The 16,714-nt window shown below is 41.5% G+C and overlaps 1 protein-coding gene across 2 annotated transcripts in view; it reads left to right on the forward strand.

The window, feature by feature from the left end:
• Positions 1–16,714, forward strand: part of MYPN (myopalladin) — a 123,745-nt gene that overhangs the window by 61,047 nt on the left and 45,984 nt on the right. For both annotated transcript variants that reach the window (XM_075258159.1, XM_075258160.1), the window contains one exon: positions 5,813–6,757. In XM_075258159.1, the coding sequence (XP_075114260.1) occupies positions 5,814–6,757 (944 nt within the window). In that variant the 5' untranslated portion in view covers position 5,813. The remainder of the gene's footprint in view (positions 1–5,812; positions 6,758–16,714) is intronic.

The following is a 16,714-nucleotide window of genomic DNA, read 5'->3' on the forward strand; positions in this document are numbered from 1 at the left end:
AGCAGTGTGTCTACTTGTATGTGCTCATCCCTGGTGACAGACTCCCCCTAAAGAGGACCTGTCACCAAGTAGAAGATGCTAAATAAAATACATAAATTGATTCTTGACGTTCCCGTGATCAATTTAGCTTTTTTTTAAAAAAAAAATAAAAAATCTGTTCACCCATTCAAAAGATATGGCCCCTGTAAGACTATATGTAGACTAGGTCTGATGTACCAAGTGGGCGGTAACCTTATATTTTTCTATGAGAAAATAAAAGGTTCCTGCCCACACGGAGTATCGTAACTAGAATACATATAATCTTCCAGCGGCCATATCTTTTGAAAGGGTGGACGGATTTTAAAAAGAAAAATGCCAAATTCTTCTTGGCAACATCAAGAATCAAATTATATATTTTATTTAGTATTTCCTACTTGGTGCCAGGCCCTCTTTAAAATTACTAGGATTAAAGAAATAAGCAGAATTAAAACAGTAGCTCCAATGACATAATGATTCGAAATCCGGACTTATGGAGAAAGCTGGTCTTCAAAAATACAATAGCTTAAAATTATAATATTAAGAAATCTCTATGTCTGAAATGAACTCAGAAGAAAGTAGTATAATGTAGAAACTTTGTGTTCCTAAGGGGCATGGCAGGTAGCAGAATCTTTAAAGGCCACTTGTATCCATACACAGATCCCACAAAGAGATTTACAGTACGTTCCTTATAGTACTAGACTACATGACTCCACATCCAACAAAATGCACTAGTAGGTGATAGTTCCCCTTTAATAGATATGACACGATGCCAATGAGCTGCTGTCATTTCAAATATGTGGCTGTTCCTACCTTTATCAGTGCTAAGACTGCAAATGTCATTGAGTGACAGTAACACAAGAGAGATGGCACCTGTTATACGTGAACTAATTAAAGATTTTGTGTTGGAAGAAAAGATGTGGGCGAGCTTAGACTTGGTGACAGCGAGCGTGTTCAGAGAGTGACATTGTGTGAGCACAGCGATATGTAAACATTTGCTTTCTCTCTTCTTGCATAGAAGGGTCTGGAAATGTTTAAATCCCCTGAAATAGAGGGAGACTTTTAAGTAGTGGTTATATTTTATTGTTTGCCTAAATTTTTAGATGTCTTTTCAGGGTGCCTTGTGTGTCCACGAGGGGTAAAACTATTTCTCAACATTATATGACGTGTAGCCTACATTTTTAGCAATTTTCCATAATTCTCAGTTGTTGGTGGCTGAAGACTAGCTGCTATGATGTCTCCCTTGCAGTATACATAGAGAATACCAAATGACTCTGCTACCTAAGAGCCCTATTAGACATAATAATGTTACAAGCAATTATCAGGCCATCTAATGCCTCGTTCCCATTTGTGTTTGGTAACAGAACATGCGGACAGAAAAGTACTTCATGATTTACTTTCATGTCCACATGATTCGTGCAGGCAGCACGCGGAAAGCACACAGACCCCATTATAGTGTATGGGGTCATGTGCTTTCACTGCACACCACTTGCCAGTGCGTTCGGTAATCCGGGGGATCTGCATGTGGACTCCCCGAATGGATTACCAAACGCAGATGGGAACGAGGCATTAGGGTATATTCACATGGCGTGATTTAGTGCTGATTTTGAGGCAAATTCCACCTCCCCTTCCCTTCTTCAGACCTTTATGGCCCCATGTATTTTGTTACTTCAGTGAGTCAGTCTTATTAGAAATATCAAGTAGAGATTTGAGGTTTAGTGAAACGCTTATAAGGGAGAGATCGGGAGGAAAATCGCTTATTGTTAGTGGAGAAAGAAGCATTTTTCTCTGGTGACATTTATTTAAAAGATTTATTTGTATCAAAAATTAATCCATGCTAAGTTTGTTCAAAAGTGACCAAGACGTCTTGACAAAAATTGTAATGGTAGACTACAGCAGCTAGAGCCACTAATAGTCCAATTGGTGTCATTTATCTGTAGACCCCACTCAGGCTGGTCTGTTCTCGGCATTGGTTTGCCCACCCTGTCCAGTAAGATGGATCTGCATGCTGATTAGCTTATTTTTATTTTTTACCAGTATTTTTGTAAAGGAGCTTTCAAATGATATGGTGCAACTTCCCATTGCAATCAATAGGATACGGTATATATGCATGTTTTATGTGAATTTTGGTGGGGATTACACACGAAATCCTGCAGTGAGAAACACTTATGTGAAAATGCCCTTAAAAAGGGGTTTTCAGAAAGTGTTTCATGTATTAATAAGATATATCCTTTTATAATACAGAATGGATAGTATTAAGGGGTTGCACACACTCAAGTTTTTATTTTTATTTTCTGACTTCTTACTGACCAGTTTATGGCTAATGACCAAGCCATTTTTTTTTTTTATTCTGTTGTCTACCAAGAGCCATACTTCTTTTTTTCCCCCCCTCAATGTAGTGTTTGAGGTCTTGTTTTTGGAGACTTTGTAGTATTTAATGGCACCATTTTGAGATATGTACATCTCTCTGTTTAAATTTTATTAACTCTGGGAGGTTAATTAAAAACAAAACAAAACAGGTATTCCATCATAGATTTTTTTAAACTATACATTTTTCTCCATTCACCACTTAAAGAGGACCTTTAACCACCTGGAGCACATGCGGTTTTATATACCGCTAGAAAGCCGACAGTGCGCTGAATTCAGCGCACTGTCGGCTTTCACGATTTGTGCCCCCAGTGAAGAGCTATTGGTACGGTAGCTCTTCACCGTCAGAAGGACGTTCCTGACAGTCTGTCAGAAACATCCTTCTTCACAGCAGCACCTATAGTGCTGTACTGTGAGAGCAGGGAGGAGGAGGAGCGTTCCTCCCCGCTCTCACAGTACAGTGCTATAGGTGCTGCTGTGAAGAAGGACGTTTCTGACAGACTGTCAGGAACGTCCTTCTGACGGTGAAGAGCTACCGTACCGATACCGACTGTAGTGGTATATAAAACAGCATTTGCTCCAGGTGATGAAAGGTCCTCTTTAAGAAGAGTGCATGTCTAAAAAAACCAAAAACAAACGAACAAGGACAACACCTTTCCCGAAAAGGGTAATTTTTGGAAAATTTCAAATATTAAAATGTGTAAAAGTGACTGTCAGTGCAGCGTATGGTTAAACACAGTGTTCATATCCTCTGCTTACCATTCATTTTCATGTTCACTGTGACATAACTTTGGCTGTGTTTGCCTTAGACTGCTAGAAACTGATTGGATGGGTTCCTAAGAGTCCTGGCAGCCTTATACATTATAATTTAAGCCAATTTAAGTTTATTGGACCCAAATTCGAAACGAAACAAACCTTGATCGGTTTTCTCATTTCTATCTAGCATGTATTGGCCACTTTGAACAAAAACCTTTAACCAAGTCAACTACTAAGTATCTTCTCTTCAGATCTTATTGTCTTTTGTAGAGAAAGGAATATCATGACAGCAACTGTAAGCTAACATGAATATCAACATTCATCTTGGATTTCCTTGACCTTGAAAATGGTCATATGTCTTGACCATGAAAATCCTTGATGGATCTTTATTTGCAGTTTATAATAGTGTAACACATAATTTTTTACACACAGTATCTCTGATATTTGCCCAAAGGAACAAAAATTTATATTTCAAATATTAAAGAATGGTTGCATATGAATTCAATAGTACAGGAAAAGATTTCTCCCTTGGTAAATGATCATAGGAAATATAAATAAAGACTGGTATGGGTAGAAAAATATTTTAGGTAACAGTGCGTACTTGCCATTTTGCTCAAATCTGAGGAAAATAAGTGGGCTGGATACTTGCTGCTTAATGCCTTCATAGTCACTGTTTAACATCACTTGTGTTGGGGCGTTACATTGCTACCAATTGGTAGTGCCTCTTTTAGTGTCTGTACGTCTCCACACATGAGATGCTACAAACAATAGTAATGGTAATGCCAGAACAAAGTGCAGAGATAAACTGACACTTGTATTTCCAGTCTGTGTGCCTAGGACACACAGGATAGTTGCAGAAAAAAAGAGAGAGCATCCTATTGCTGGCTCTGAATGGGGAGCAGGAACAGGTTTACTATTAAAGACAATACTGAGCATTCTGAAGAGGAAAGGCTCTGGGAAGTTCACATAGAAGCTAAAGCAAAGCCCCTCTATTTCCTGTGTCTTCTGCTAGAGAAACATTTCACATCACAAAAAGCAAGCTAGAAAGGGCAATTTAGAGCAATTTTTGCAGCACAAAAAACTTAATTTTTGGTAATTGATGTGAATTGCACTTTTGGTGATGATATCCTATGAACACAAACACAGACTACAGGGACCATTTATATCATATATATCATTTAAAAGACGTGTGGGTTATAACTCTGAGAAAAAGAAGGAAAGAGAAGAGGAGAGAACATCTTTCACGGAGAACACCCACTGAGCTCTTAAAGAGGACCTTTCACGTCCTCGGGCACATGCAGTGTAATACACCACTATAAAGCCAACAGTGCGCTGAATTCAGCACACTATTGGCTTTCCCATTCTGTGCCCCCAGTGAAGAGCTAACGGTGCTGTTATGGCTGGGTGGTATGGAACAGTACAGTGCTATGGACGCTACTGTGAGGAAGGGCGTTCCTGACAGACTGTCAGAAACTCCCTTCTGACACTGAAGATCTACGGTAACGGCACTGATAGCTCTTCAACGGGGGCACAGAACGGGAAAGCCAATAGTGTGCTGAATTCAGTGCACTGTTGACTTTCTAGCGGTGTATTACACCGCATGTGCCCGAGGACGTGAAAGGTCTTCTTTAACTTGCAGGTCCAGAAGCAGCCATATCTGATTTAAAAGAAAAAGAAATAATAAAAATAAAATAACCAATGCAGAAAATAGGTAAAACATAGTGAATAAAACCTACACAGCCACAGCGATGGATATTTTTTTCCAAGACAAAGTAAGCATTCCTTTTAATTTTTTATTTTTTTTTCTCAAAACATTTCAGATATAATTGTATGATTAGATAATTATGTGCATTATTACGATAAGACATGGAACCATGAGTACGGATGGTATTGGTAATATTACAAGGGTGACGAAGACAAATATAAGACCACTAGCAATACCCGCGACTTTGTCCGTGGCCCCCTTCCCCTGGTGCGCGACACACCTGCAGCGCAGCCCCGGCCCTCCTCCCCCCCATTGCCCCGTGGCCACCGCGACACCGGGCTCCCTTCTCCCTCCACGCATGACCACGGCGGGCCCCTCCAAAGGGACCCCGGCTCCCTTCTCCATCCTCGCTCCCCCCCTTCACTCACGGCCAACAACCCCCCCACCCCCTGGCGATCCTGGCCTGCACCTCCCCCCACGACCCTGGCCGCCTCCTGAGATGACGTCATCTTGGGTCCTTCAGCCTACGCTGACCGGAATTTTGGGGCTTGCGGCGGCGAAAAACAGGAACCTCCGGGGATCTTAAGGTGCCTATGTTTCCTTCCGGGCGTCATTCTAGGTATGTGGCAAATCTCACTCTAATCCGTTTGGCCGTTTCAGAGTGATTGAGGAACAAACATCCAAAGTTTATAATTATAAGTAAGGATATACTGTATAATGAGTACTGTCACATCATAGCATATTGAATGGTAATATATTGTTGGTGTTATGATTTCTTACTGGATCATAAATTTTTGAAAATATCCAGATTTTTTTTTTACTAAAATTGGGTAATCGTAAAAGCTTGTTAATTTGCTATCACATGCATCCCTGTTTACCATATGGCATGTACTTCAACATACTGATAGTAAGTGAAGAATGAGCCACCATTATATTCACATGGTTGGTCCTTGTTGTTTTTATCAACAGCATGCAAGACGATAATATAGAAGATCGTACGTCTATTTCCCAGCTTCTCAGAGAGAGCTACTTAGCTGAATCTGTTTTGCATCACGAGAACAGTGAACAAAGCTCTACTATCTCCTCCTCCCACTCCTATCATCATAGTCTCTGCTCTGCCAAAGTTGATGAGTTAGGAGGAACAGATGACTTTTCGGATCTTTCTGCCTTTCTGAGCCAGGAGGAATTAGACCAAAGTGTACATTTGGCACGACAATCAATTGACCAGGATGGACAACAAAAAGAGGCGCAGTCTATTCTTAAATGCCCTCCCAGAGAACTGAAAAAACAAGCCAAATCATCTGTAAGATCATCCTTAAGCACTCCAAACAACCCACCAGCTATCGACCAAGAAGAACACTCGAACTTTCGTCAAGAACATGTAATAAAAGGTGCAAGGAACTCCGCAGATGACACTAAGGATACAAAGAAACAACAGAGAGTAAATCCTTACGGAAGTGAGTCGGAGTCTAAGAAAGAGTTTCTAAATAAAGCAGCAGATTTCATAGAAGAGCTGTCTTCATTATTTAAAGCCAACAGTTCCAAGAGGATCAGGCCTAAGACATTAAAAAATCGAAGAAGCAAACGTGAGCCAAAAAGTGGAACTCTTGAAGAAGACATCTCCAATTACACCAGTCAGTCAGAAAATCGAGAGAGGCCTCTCTGTCCGCCAGTAGAGACAGAAATAGATGCCAATGTCCCTGAAGAACCAGAGAGTTTGGAAGCTGAAGTACCAGAAATTGAAAAGGAAGTTTTAGAAGGTGAAACCAACACCGCTGCTTCTTCTTTTTATTTAGAGGAGACTATTGGGCAGCCTCCAAATTTTATTCAGAAATTAAAAAGTAGGGAAGTTACTGAAGGAAGTAGAGTACAGTTGGACTGCATTGTGGTTGGAATCCCAGCACCTGAAGTAAGGTATATACTTTGTTGCTTTTTTTTAAATACTTGAACTGATATTAACTATGGAACAATGGGTGATGGATCCGATCTATTACTAAAAGATAACACAATTATAGAAGTATATTTTGTGAGTTCAGATCTACCAGACATTTGGTGTGACTAAAATATCACCATGCAATGCTAGTTTATACTAAGATGACTTTTAATACTAGGGTGTGCTTGTAAATAATGTTTTGCTGAAATATTTTTGGGGAAAAGGGTTACAAAAAATACAACTTTATAGGTCCCGATATGATTTAAAGGGGGTTTCCCATCTCAGTGTTTCAGCAGCTTTGCCTGCAGTCTCTTCTTCTCACTTCCTGTATTTCTCTCCCCCTTCTACCTCTTGCTTAACAGGACACATATTACATATGCAGGTCAGATAATATGCAGAAGCTTGTATAGAATGGACTCCGTGTTATCTGTGTGTTTACATAGAGAGATTACAGACTGGCTTTATCAGCAAAATGCAATTAGCTGAACAGTTGTCCTGCCGGCAAGAGCAGTGAGCAAGTGACATCGCTTGTCCTATATGTCCGTGGTTATAGCAATGCAGTGTAAACAATGGTAGTAATAAGGTCACATAGCAAGCAAACAAAGCAGAATTTCTAAAGCAATATATTTAGGAAAAGCCTTCAATTTACATAAGCTACCAGTATAGGTAGGATCCTTGAGATGGGACAACCCCTTAAAAAAAAAAAAAAACACAGAAGGAAGAGGAACCCAGCTGCAGACAATTGTCGTGGGGTTCTTATAAGTCATCAATATAGAACAGGATACTGGTTGGTTGGATTAGGTGCCTTAGACCCAATTCAGTAGGAGATACTGCTTCTCATTAAAAAGAGCCAGAGACTTATTTTCAGTTGTACATGAAGAAATATCATGGAAATTGGCAACACTGTTATATCTGGAAGCTCGAAAACTCATCCAGAAGAAAGAGGGACCTATCAGAAGTCAGATTTTATTGGGTTTTTTGTCCTTCATCAGTACAGAGCAGAGTATTGGTTGGCAGGGTGAGGTGCCAGACGTGATTAATATAGGAAATATATAACCATAGTTATATTAAAAAGAAAAACCTTTCCTGTTCACTATTAATAACTTATACTAATACAGATCCAGAGACAACAAAAACATTTTAGATATTTAATAACTTCCATGCGGGTCTGCGATGACTAAGAAATTAGACCGTACCAGAGGTCTTATCTACAGCACCTGTTGGGCAGTGAAACTTCAGTGTCAACATTTCACATGTACTGTAAGCTGGGCTGGATAGGCTTATTGCGAAACCTTGTGTCAGTCAGAATGTTTTCTTCTATTAGATTACGAATGTGATAAACATCGTGATCATATTTTACTGGGTATCATTTCGGGGGGGGGGGGGGGGCAGGCTTCCGCTGAGAATGGGTAGGAGCTGCTCAATCCTTCTAGTGTTCTTAAGTGCAGTTTGCAAAGACAGAGAAACGAAGAACAAAAAGTGTTACATTTGAAGGGAAATTGACAATAGGCTAAGTACACGTGCCAAATAGAAACCTTAACAGTCAGTGGGCTGGAACCTAGCTTGCCACATATGCCCTTTTCCTTTGTGAGCCCTGTTAGGCATTGAGCAGAGACACACTTCTCTGTAGCCCTGTCTGAGGATGTTTTATCTATTGAACAAACAGATAAGGCATGCTCCTTTTTAGTCCCTTAGGCTCCGTTCTCACAGAGTAACACGCTGCTCATTTATATACGTATACACGTATCAGAGAGTGGCACTTCAAAACAGATCCCATAGACTTCAATGTGTGCCGGCTTATGCACGTAACACATTGAAATCAATGGGAGGCTTTGTAATCCATTGATTTCAATGTGTATCGCGCGTAAGCCGGCACACATTGAAGTCTATGGGATCTGTTTTGAAGCACCACGCTCTGACATGTGTATACATGTCTAAATGAGCGGCGCGTTACTCTGTGAGAACGGAGCCTTAGATGTGATTGTGTTTTGCTTGGGAGGGGTATTGTACAGATGCCCTAATATAAAAACAAGCTTTTCGTTTTGTGGGGTATTCACTCCTGAGACATTTATAGCATATCCACAGAATACGTCATAAATTTCTAATAGATACAGGTCCCACCTCTGGGATTTGGACCAATCTTGAATAATGGGTTCCCTAGTGGATGTTAGTGGAGAGGTGACTATATGTTGGCTTTCTCCATTCACTTCATACCCTGGGGATATTCAATAAATGTCCTAGATGGGCACACCTTTTTAATCTTCCTTAGCTGTCCTTTTGGCATCAGTGCTGCCATTATTAAATGAAGGTGGTGCAATTTCTTAAAGGGGTAGTAACAACTTTAAAGGTTGGTGGGCTTCCAACCACTGCAACCTTCACCAATCATGAGAATGGCATGGCAGGTCAAGTGTACATATGTTATGAGACTGAATGAAGTAAAAACATGTATGAGTTCTAGATGACCTCTTCATTTAGACAGTAGAACAGAACCTCAATTGTCATTATTAGTAGGGTTCCCAGTGGTCATATCCCTACTGATCAGAAGCTAAAGGATAAGGCTGTAATTAGATTGCATGGCCACTATGAAATAGAAGGCATTGTGGCTCCACGACCGACACAGACCCTTGAAATAGCTGATCAGAAGAGGACCCAACTGAAGGGTTCACGGTGATCTGTGATTGTTAACTTATTCTGAGAATACCCCTTTAATAATAATAATAATAATAATAATAATAAAAAAAGTATTTCCTTCCTACTCATAATAAGCAGATTCCTTATACTTGAATATGACAGTATCAAAGTAAGGATAAAAGCTTATCAAAATGCATGCTGCCCACAATTATAGCAAAACATAGATATTTCCGACAGATGGAGGGTTTGTTATCGTCAGGGTGACCTTGTGAATAGAGCAACCTTACATTATCACCATAAGTTGGGCCTCTTCAGGGGTAGTAGTAGCTTATTATATTCTTGTACATTGAATTGCCATAGTGGAGACTTTTTCCATAATATAAACTTAGCATTGAAAACTAAAGTATTCCTATTATAATATCCTTTTCCATGTTAGTTCATGGCTGTGATCTTCTTTTTTTTTTTGTATTATTAGCATGGCTGCTTTTAAATTTATGTAATATTTTATAATCCTATTTTTATTTGGAATATTTAGGTACATTTGGACAGACCACAGAGGTTTGGTATAATATATAGTACTGTCCAAAGTTTTTAGGCAGGTGAGAAAAAATGGTACTAAGAAAAAATACCTTCAAAAATAGAAGTGTTAAAAAAAAAAATAATTCTCAATTGACTCAATTAAGTTTGTGAACAAAAGAGAAATTTTAAATCCCATCAATATTTCGTGTGACCACTATTTGAATTCCATTAATTCTTTTCAGCACACCTGCAGACAGTTTTTGAAGGAACTCGGCAGGGAGGTTGTTCCCACCATCTTGGAGAACTAATCACAGATCTTATGTGGATGTAGGCTTGCTTCAATCCTTCTGTCTCTTCATGTAATCTCAGACTGGATGATGTTGAGATTGAGGTTCTGCGGGGGCTGTATCATCATTTCTAGGACTCCTCCTCCAAAGGGCAAAGGTTACACCAAATATTTATGTAATTTAGATTTCTCTTTTGTTCCTTCACATAATTTGGTTAATTGACAAAAATAAACTATTAAAGGGGTTGTCCCATCTCAAGGATCCTATCTATACTGGTAGCTTATGTAAATTGAAGCCTTTTTCTAAATATATTACTTTAGAAACTCTGCTCTCTTTGCCTGGTATGTGAATTTATTCCTTCCATTGTTTACACCTAGTTGCTATAACCTTGGACCTGGGAGATAGGTGATGTCACTTACTCAGTGTCAGCAGGACAATCCACTCAGATAATTACACTTTGCTGATAAAGCGAGTCTGTTATCTCTCTAAGTAAACACACAGATAACACAGAGTCAGTTGTGCACAAGAATCTGCAGATTATCTGACCTGCAGAAATGTTGTTAGTCCCGTTCAGCAGGAAGGAGGGGGAGGAAAGAAGCAGAAATACAAGAAGTGAGGAGCAGACACTGCATACAGCCTGGCTGAAAGGCTTAGATGGGAGAACACCTTTAACACTACTATTTTTGGAACCATTCTTAGGGCAGGTTCACATCTACGCCCGGTCTCTGGTTTAGCCAATCCGGCCAGTTTCCATCTTCTGCCCCACAAAACTGGGCAGGAGACGGAAACCCGGCAGTCAGTTTTCAAACCCATTCACTTGAGAGGCAGAAGAAGCTCACATGCAGTCACTTTGCAAACCTGTTCAAATGAATGGGTGTGAAAACTGACCACTGGATTTCCGTCTCCTGTCCAGTTTCACGGGGCAGAAGATGGAAACTGTTTGGATTGGCTAAACCAGAGACTGGCGAAGATGTGAACCCGCCCTTTTATTGCAGCTTTTTTTTCCAAATCTGCCTAAAATGTTTGTGTGATACTGGATATTATAGGACAAAAATTGGTTGTACCTGTCAGTAATGGTTTTTACTAATGTTTCTTCATATTTACAGCTTTCATCTATTTCATTGTATAAAATTAGGGTCTCCATTTTATTAAGAAACCTTCTCATTTTTGCCTGTCACGTTCTTGTATCCTTAAACCAATGAAGGTCAATTCACTTGAAGTAAGGGTACAGTCCTCATGTTGAGGAGGTCACATGCAGTAGATTTCTTCTAATATACTACACTGGTCTCAAGATTTAGCTGCTCATACCTCAGTCTATTTGAAAACCCTGCCGACCTCATGTGAATATGGCTTATAGCCTTTGAGTTGCATGCAGTAGCCGCAACACGTAACTATACCCTAAGACTCATTGCCAATAGCAGATTCAGCCAAAGGATAACAGTGGCGCAGTTGTAATAATTGTAGTAGAAAATAATTGTCCTTGTGATTAGATCTAAGAGGGAAGGGAGTTTGGAGCCAAAATGGGATCACTTTGAACTTCTGTCCAGACACAATAAGCCACCAGCTCTGGAACTAATTCTAGTACATGGGTACTCTATGTTTTTAATATTGAAAGAAGAGAGAACTTACATGTAACCTACTAGTTATTATGTCTCACTCCTCTTTCATATTGTTAAAGCAACAATATATCTTTGTACTGTTTAATCCAATAGACAGAAAAGATGAAGATTGAGAATCCTGAGTAGTAAATACCTTTTAAATGGCTTGCTGAATAAATGATGATGAGTAGCAAACACTCAGGACAACTTGAAGTGACCTGTTGAAGAGCCCTGAGTAGTCTCAACCTTGTTATTATCATCATCTATTCAATTATCCATTGAAAGTGTGAACTGCTGAAGACTCTCAATTGTTATCTTTTTCTCCTTTAGAAAGTAAATCTCATCTCACTTTAATTTTCACCAAATTTCCTTATTGTGTCTGAAGCTGTTCATACCAGGAACATGATGTGACTCTGATAGCAGTGAAATTGTACTTTGAGGAATGGAAGGTTATATACGTATCAATGGCCATTTCAACAACTGCCAATCAAAATGTACAATCAAAATGGTGTTGTACATTTGAGGGTTTACATACAGTACACAAAATATACAAAACAAATATAATACTAACAGTGGTCAAGTGGCACATTGGGATAGAGGGCCCTACCCGCAAGGGCTTACAGTCTATGAGGGAAGAGGGATAGAGACAGAAGGTGAGGGTAGAGGCTGTTTAGATGGTGGTGTGGTGACAATAGTGTTATTGGGGGATGCACAGGAGAAATCTTGGAAAAGAGTGTGAAGAGCTGATAAGAGCAGAGCAGAGTAGGAGGTCTTTGGAGGTTACATGTGGCAGATAGCAGGAGATTAGATCAGAGATATATGGAGGGAACAGGTTGTGGATGGCTTTGTATGTCCGCGCTAGTAATTTGAACTCTATTCGCTGGGCAACAGGTAGCCACTGAAGGGATTGGCAGAGGGGAGCGGACAATGAAGAATTAGGGGAGAGGTGTATTAAGCGAGTAGCACTGTTTAAGGTGGACTGGAGGGAGGCGAGACTATTCCCTGGGAGGCCATGGAGAAGGGTGTTGCAGTAATCTAAGCGGGAGATTATGAGGGCATGGACTAGCATTTTAGTAGTTTCAGGGGTGAGGAAGGAGCAGATTCAATGGATGTTCTTGAGTTGCAGCCGGCAGAAGATGATATTGAGGTGTTGTCAGTGCATCTATAAAACCAGTCCTGCTGATGATTGGAGAAAACCTCCAATCCTGGCAGTTAATTCCTTCAGTGCTAAAATCAAACATGACTGCAGCACTGGACACCCCTTCTCTATCTGTCTCTGGTATGCCACAGGGTGTGCGCATCAGGTCTTGCAGCTTCTTAAGGAGCCAGCATAGATATTCCCTATTCTATCCCAATCCAATCCCTGCCGTTCTCTAGCTATACATTTTTATCACGCCCTTGGTGGTATACCTAAGTAAAGGTTTTTAGCTTGCTAATTCCTACTCTTGGGTGTTCTGTTTCTGGTTTGCTGTACTTAGTATTTGACCCCAAGCTTGTATACCTGACCCCTCGTCCCTGCTTGCTGAGTTGTATGCAACCTTTGACTACCCATTGCTGATCTGATGCTGCTTCTGACTACTGAACCTCTGCTGCCTGCCCTGATTTGAAGGTTTGTACTGTCACTGCACATGAACTCAGTGACCTCTGACTACTCTCTAGAATTACCCCTTGTGCTTTGCATCAATGTCTCTTCTTGGCCTGCTGCAGCCAACACTGGAACCGTAAGAAGAGATACCAACCTCTTGGACTTCCTTTAGGGAAGTCTTGATCCTTACTGGTACGAGGGTTAAAGCATAGCTAAACCATCAAACAACTTTAGATTTTACTGGCAGCAATTGTATCCTTAATAAATAATGGAATGGTAATATATTTTATTAAAGGGGTTGTCCAATTTAATTCACGCGCAGGGTAGGCTTATAAGATAAATATGCAGTGATAGACTCATGCCTTATCCGCTCCACCAACGGGACTCAGCCGTATGAAAACTGAGCGGCAGAGATGACAGCCGGCCTAGTGCAGGAATGGAGGAGAGTTTACAGGTAAATATCAGTACTAGAGATGAGCGAACACTAAAATGTTCGAGGTTCGAAATTCGATTCGAACAGCCGCTCACTGTTCGAGTGTTCGAATGGGTTTCGAACCCCATTATAGTCTATGGGGAACATAAACTCGTTAAGGGGGAAACCCAAATTCGTGTCTGGAGGGTCACCAAGTCCACTATGACACCCCAGGAAATGATACCAACACCCTGGAATGACACTGGGACAGCAGGGGAAGCATGTCTGGGGGCATAAAAGTCACTTTATTTCATGGAAATCCCTGTCAGTTTGCGATTTTCGCAAGCTAACTTTTCCCCATAGAAATGCATTGGCCAGTGCTGATTGGCCAGAGTACGGAACTCGACCAATCAGCGCTGGCTCTGCTGGAGGAGGCGGAGTCTAAGATCGCTCCACACCAGTCTCCATTCAGGTCCGACCTTAGACTCCGCCTCCTCCGGCAGAGCCAGCGCTGATTGGCCGAAGGCTGGCCAATGCATTCCTATGCGAATGCAGAGACTTAGCAGTGCTGAATCAGTTTTGCTCAACTACACATCTGATGCACACTCGGCACTGCTACATCAGATGTAGCAATCTGATGTAGCAGAGCCGAGGGTGCACTAGAACCCCTGTGCAAACTCAGTTCACGCTAATAGAATGCATTGGCCAGCGCTGATTGGCCAATGCATTCTATTAGCCCGATGAAGTAGAGCTGAATGTGTGTGCTAAGCACACACATTCAGCACTGCTTCATCACGCCAATACAATGCATTAGCCAGTGCTGATTGGCCAGAGTACGGAATTCGGCCAATCAGCGCTGGCTCTGCTGGAGGAGGCGGAGTCTAAGGTCGGACCTGAATGGAGACTGGTGTGGAGCGATCTTAGACTCCGCCTCCTCCAGCAGAGCCAGCGCTGATTGGCCGAATTCCGTACTCTGGCCAATCAGCGCTGGCCAATGCATTCTATTAGCCCGATGAAGTAGAGCTGAATGTGTGTGCTAAGCACACACATTCAGCACTGCTTCATCACGCCAATACAATGCATTAGCCAGTGCTGATTGGCCAGAGTACGGAATTCGGCCAATCAGCGCTGGCTCTGCTGGAGGAGGCGGAGTCTAAGGTCGGACCTGAATGGAGACTGGTGTGGAGCGATCTTAGACTCCGCCTCCTCCAGCAGAGCCAGCGCTGATTGGCCGAATTCCGTACTCTGGCCAATCAGCGCTGGCCAATGCATTCTATTAGCCCGATGAAGTAGAGCTGAATGTGTGTGCTAAGCACACACATTCAGCACTGCTTCATCACGCCAATACAATGCATTAGCCAGTGCTGATTGGCCAGAGTACGGAATTCGGCCAATCAGCGCTGGCTCTGCTGGAGGAGGCGGAGTCTAAGGTCGGACCTGAATGGAGACTGGTGTGGAGCGATCTTAGACTCCGCCTCCTCCAGCAGAGCCAGCGCTGATTGGCCGAATTCCGTACTCTGGCCAATCAGCGCTGGCCAATGCATTCTATTAGCCCGATGAAGTAGAGCTGAATGTGTGTGCTTAGCACACACATTCAGCTCTACTTCATCGGGCTAATAGAATGCATTGGCCAATCAGCGCTGGCCAATGCATTCTATTAGCTTGATGAAGCAGAGTGTGCACAAGGGTTCAAGCGCACCCTCGGCTCTGATGTAGCAGAGCCGAGGGTGCACAAGGGTTCAAGTGCACCCTCGGCTCTCCTACATCAGAGCCGAGGGTGCGCTTGAACCCTTGTGCACACTCTGCTTCATCAAGCTAATAGAATGCATTGGCCAGCACTGATTGGCCAGAGTACGGAATTCGGCCAATCAGCGCTGGCCAATGCATCCCTATGGGAAAAAGTTTATCTCACAAAAATCACAATTACACACCCGATAGAGCCCCAAAAAGTTATTTTTAATAACATTCCCACATAAATAAAGGTTATCCCTAGCTATCCCTGCCTGTACAGCTATCCCTGTCTCATAGTCACAAAGTTCACATTCTCATATGACCCGGATTTGAAATCCACTATTCGTCTAAAATGGAGGTCACCTGATTTCGGCAGCCAATGACTTTTTCCAATTTTTTTCAATGCCCCCAGTGTCGTAGTTCCTGTCCCACCTCCCCTGCGCTGTTATTGGTGCAAAAAAGGCGCCAGGGAAGGTGGGAGGGGAATCGAATTTTGGCGCACTTTACCACGCGGTGTTCGATTCGATTCGAACATGGCGAACACCCTGATATCCGATCGAACATGTGTTCGATAGAACACTGTTCGCTCATCTCTAATCAGTACATATTTATTTTAAAACCGTTCCCTGCTTCATGTATTAAAATGTATAATTCCAGACAATCCATTTAACAAATTTTGACTCTCTCTGTCTGAAATCCCTCGCTGCTTTATTCTTTTCTATTCTTTCTGAAATCTAACAAATAAGGGTGGGTAGGCGCATGTAATGCTGATGGTTCTGGGGCATATAAAAACTTAGAACAGTAGTTCTGGTGTCATGTAAAAGATGAGATTTTCGACTTTCACATGATACAAGGATTGCAGTTCTTATGTTACTTCCAGAGATATCACCAGTTAAAAACAAAAGACAGGACCACTATGTATATGCCATTTTCCTTAAACCAATCCTGGATTGGTGATCCACAGGCTAGATTGGTGATTTCTTGAAATGATACATATACTACAAGTAGAACTGTGATCTTGCTACCATAGGAAGTCTGAGAATCTCATCTAGTGGGTTTACAACTAGCTGACCATAACCTATAGTATATCTCAATAGGTGTCTAGGCATGTTTCTATCTACAGGCAGAATATGCTGGTATACAGAAGTACACCAACATATTTAAAAAAGAAAAAA

The sequence above is a fragment of the Leptodactylus fuscus genome, chromosome 10, assembly GCF_031893055.1.
Source record: "Leptodactylus fuscus isolate aLepFus1 chromosome 10, aLepFus1.hap2, whole genome shotgun sequence".
NCBI lineage: Eukaryota > Metazoa > Chordata > Amphibia > Anura > Leptodactylidae > Leptodactylus > Leptodactylus fuscus.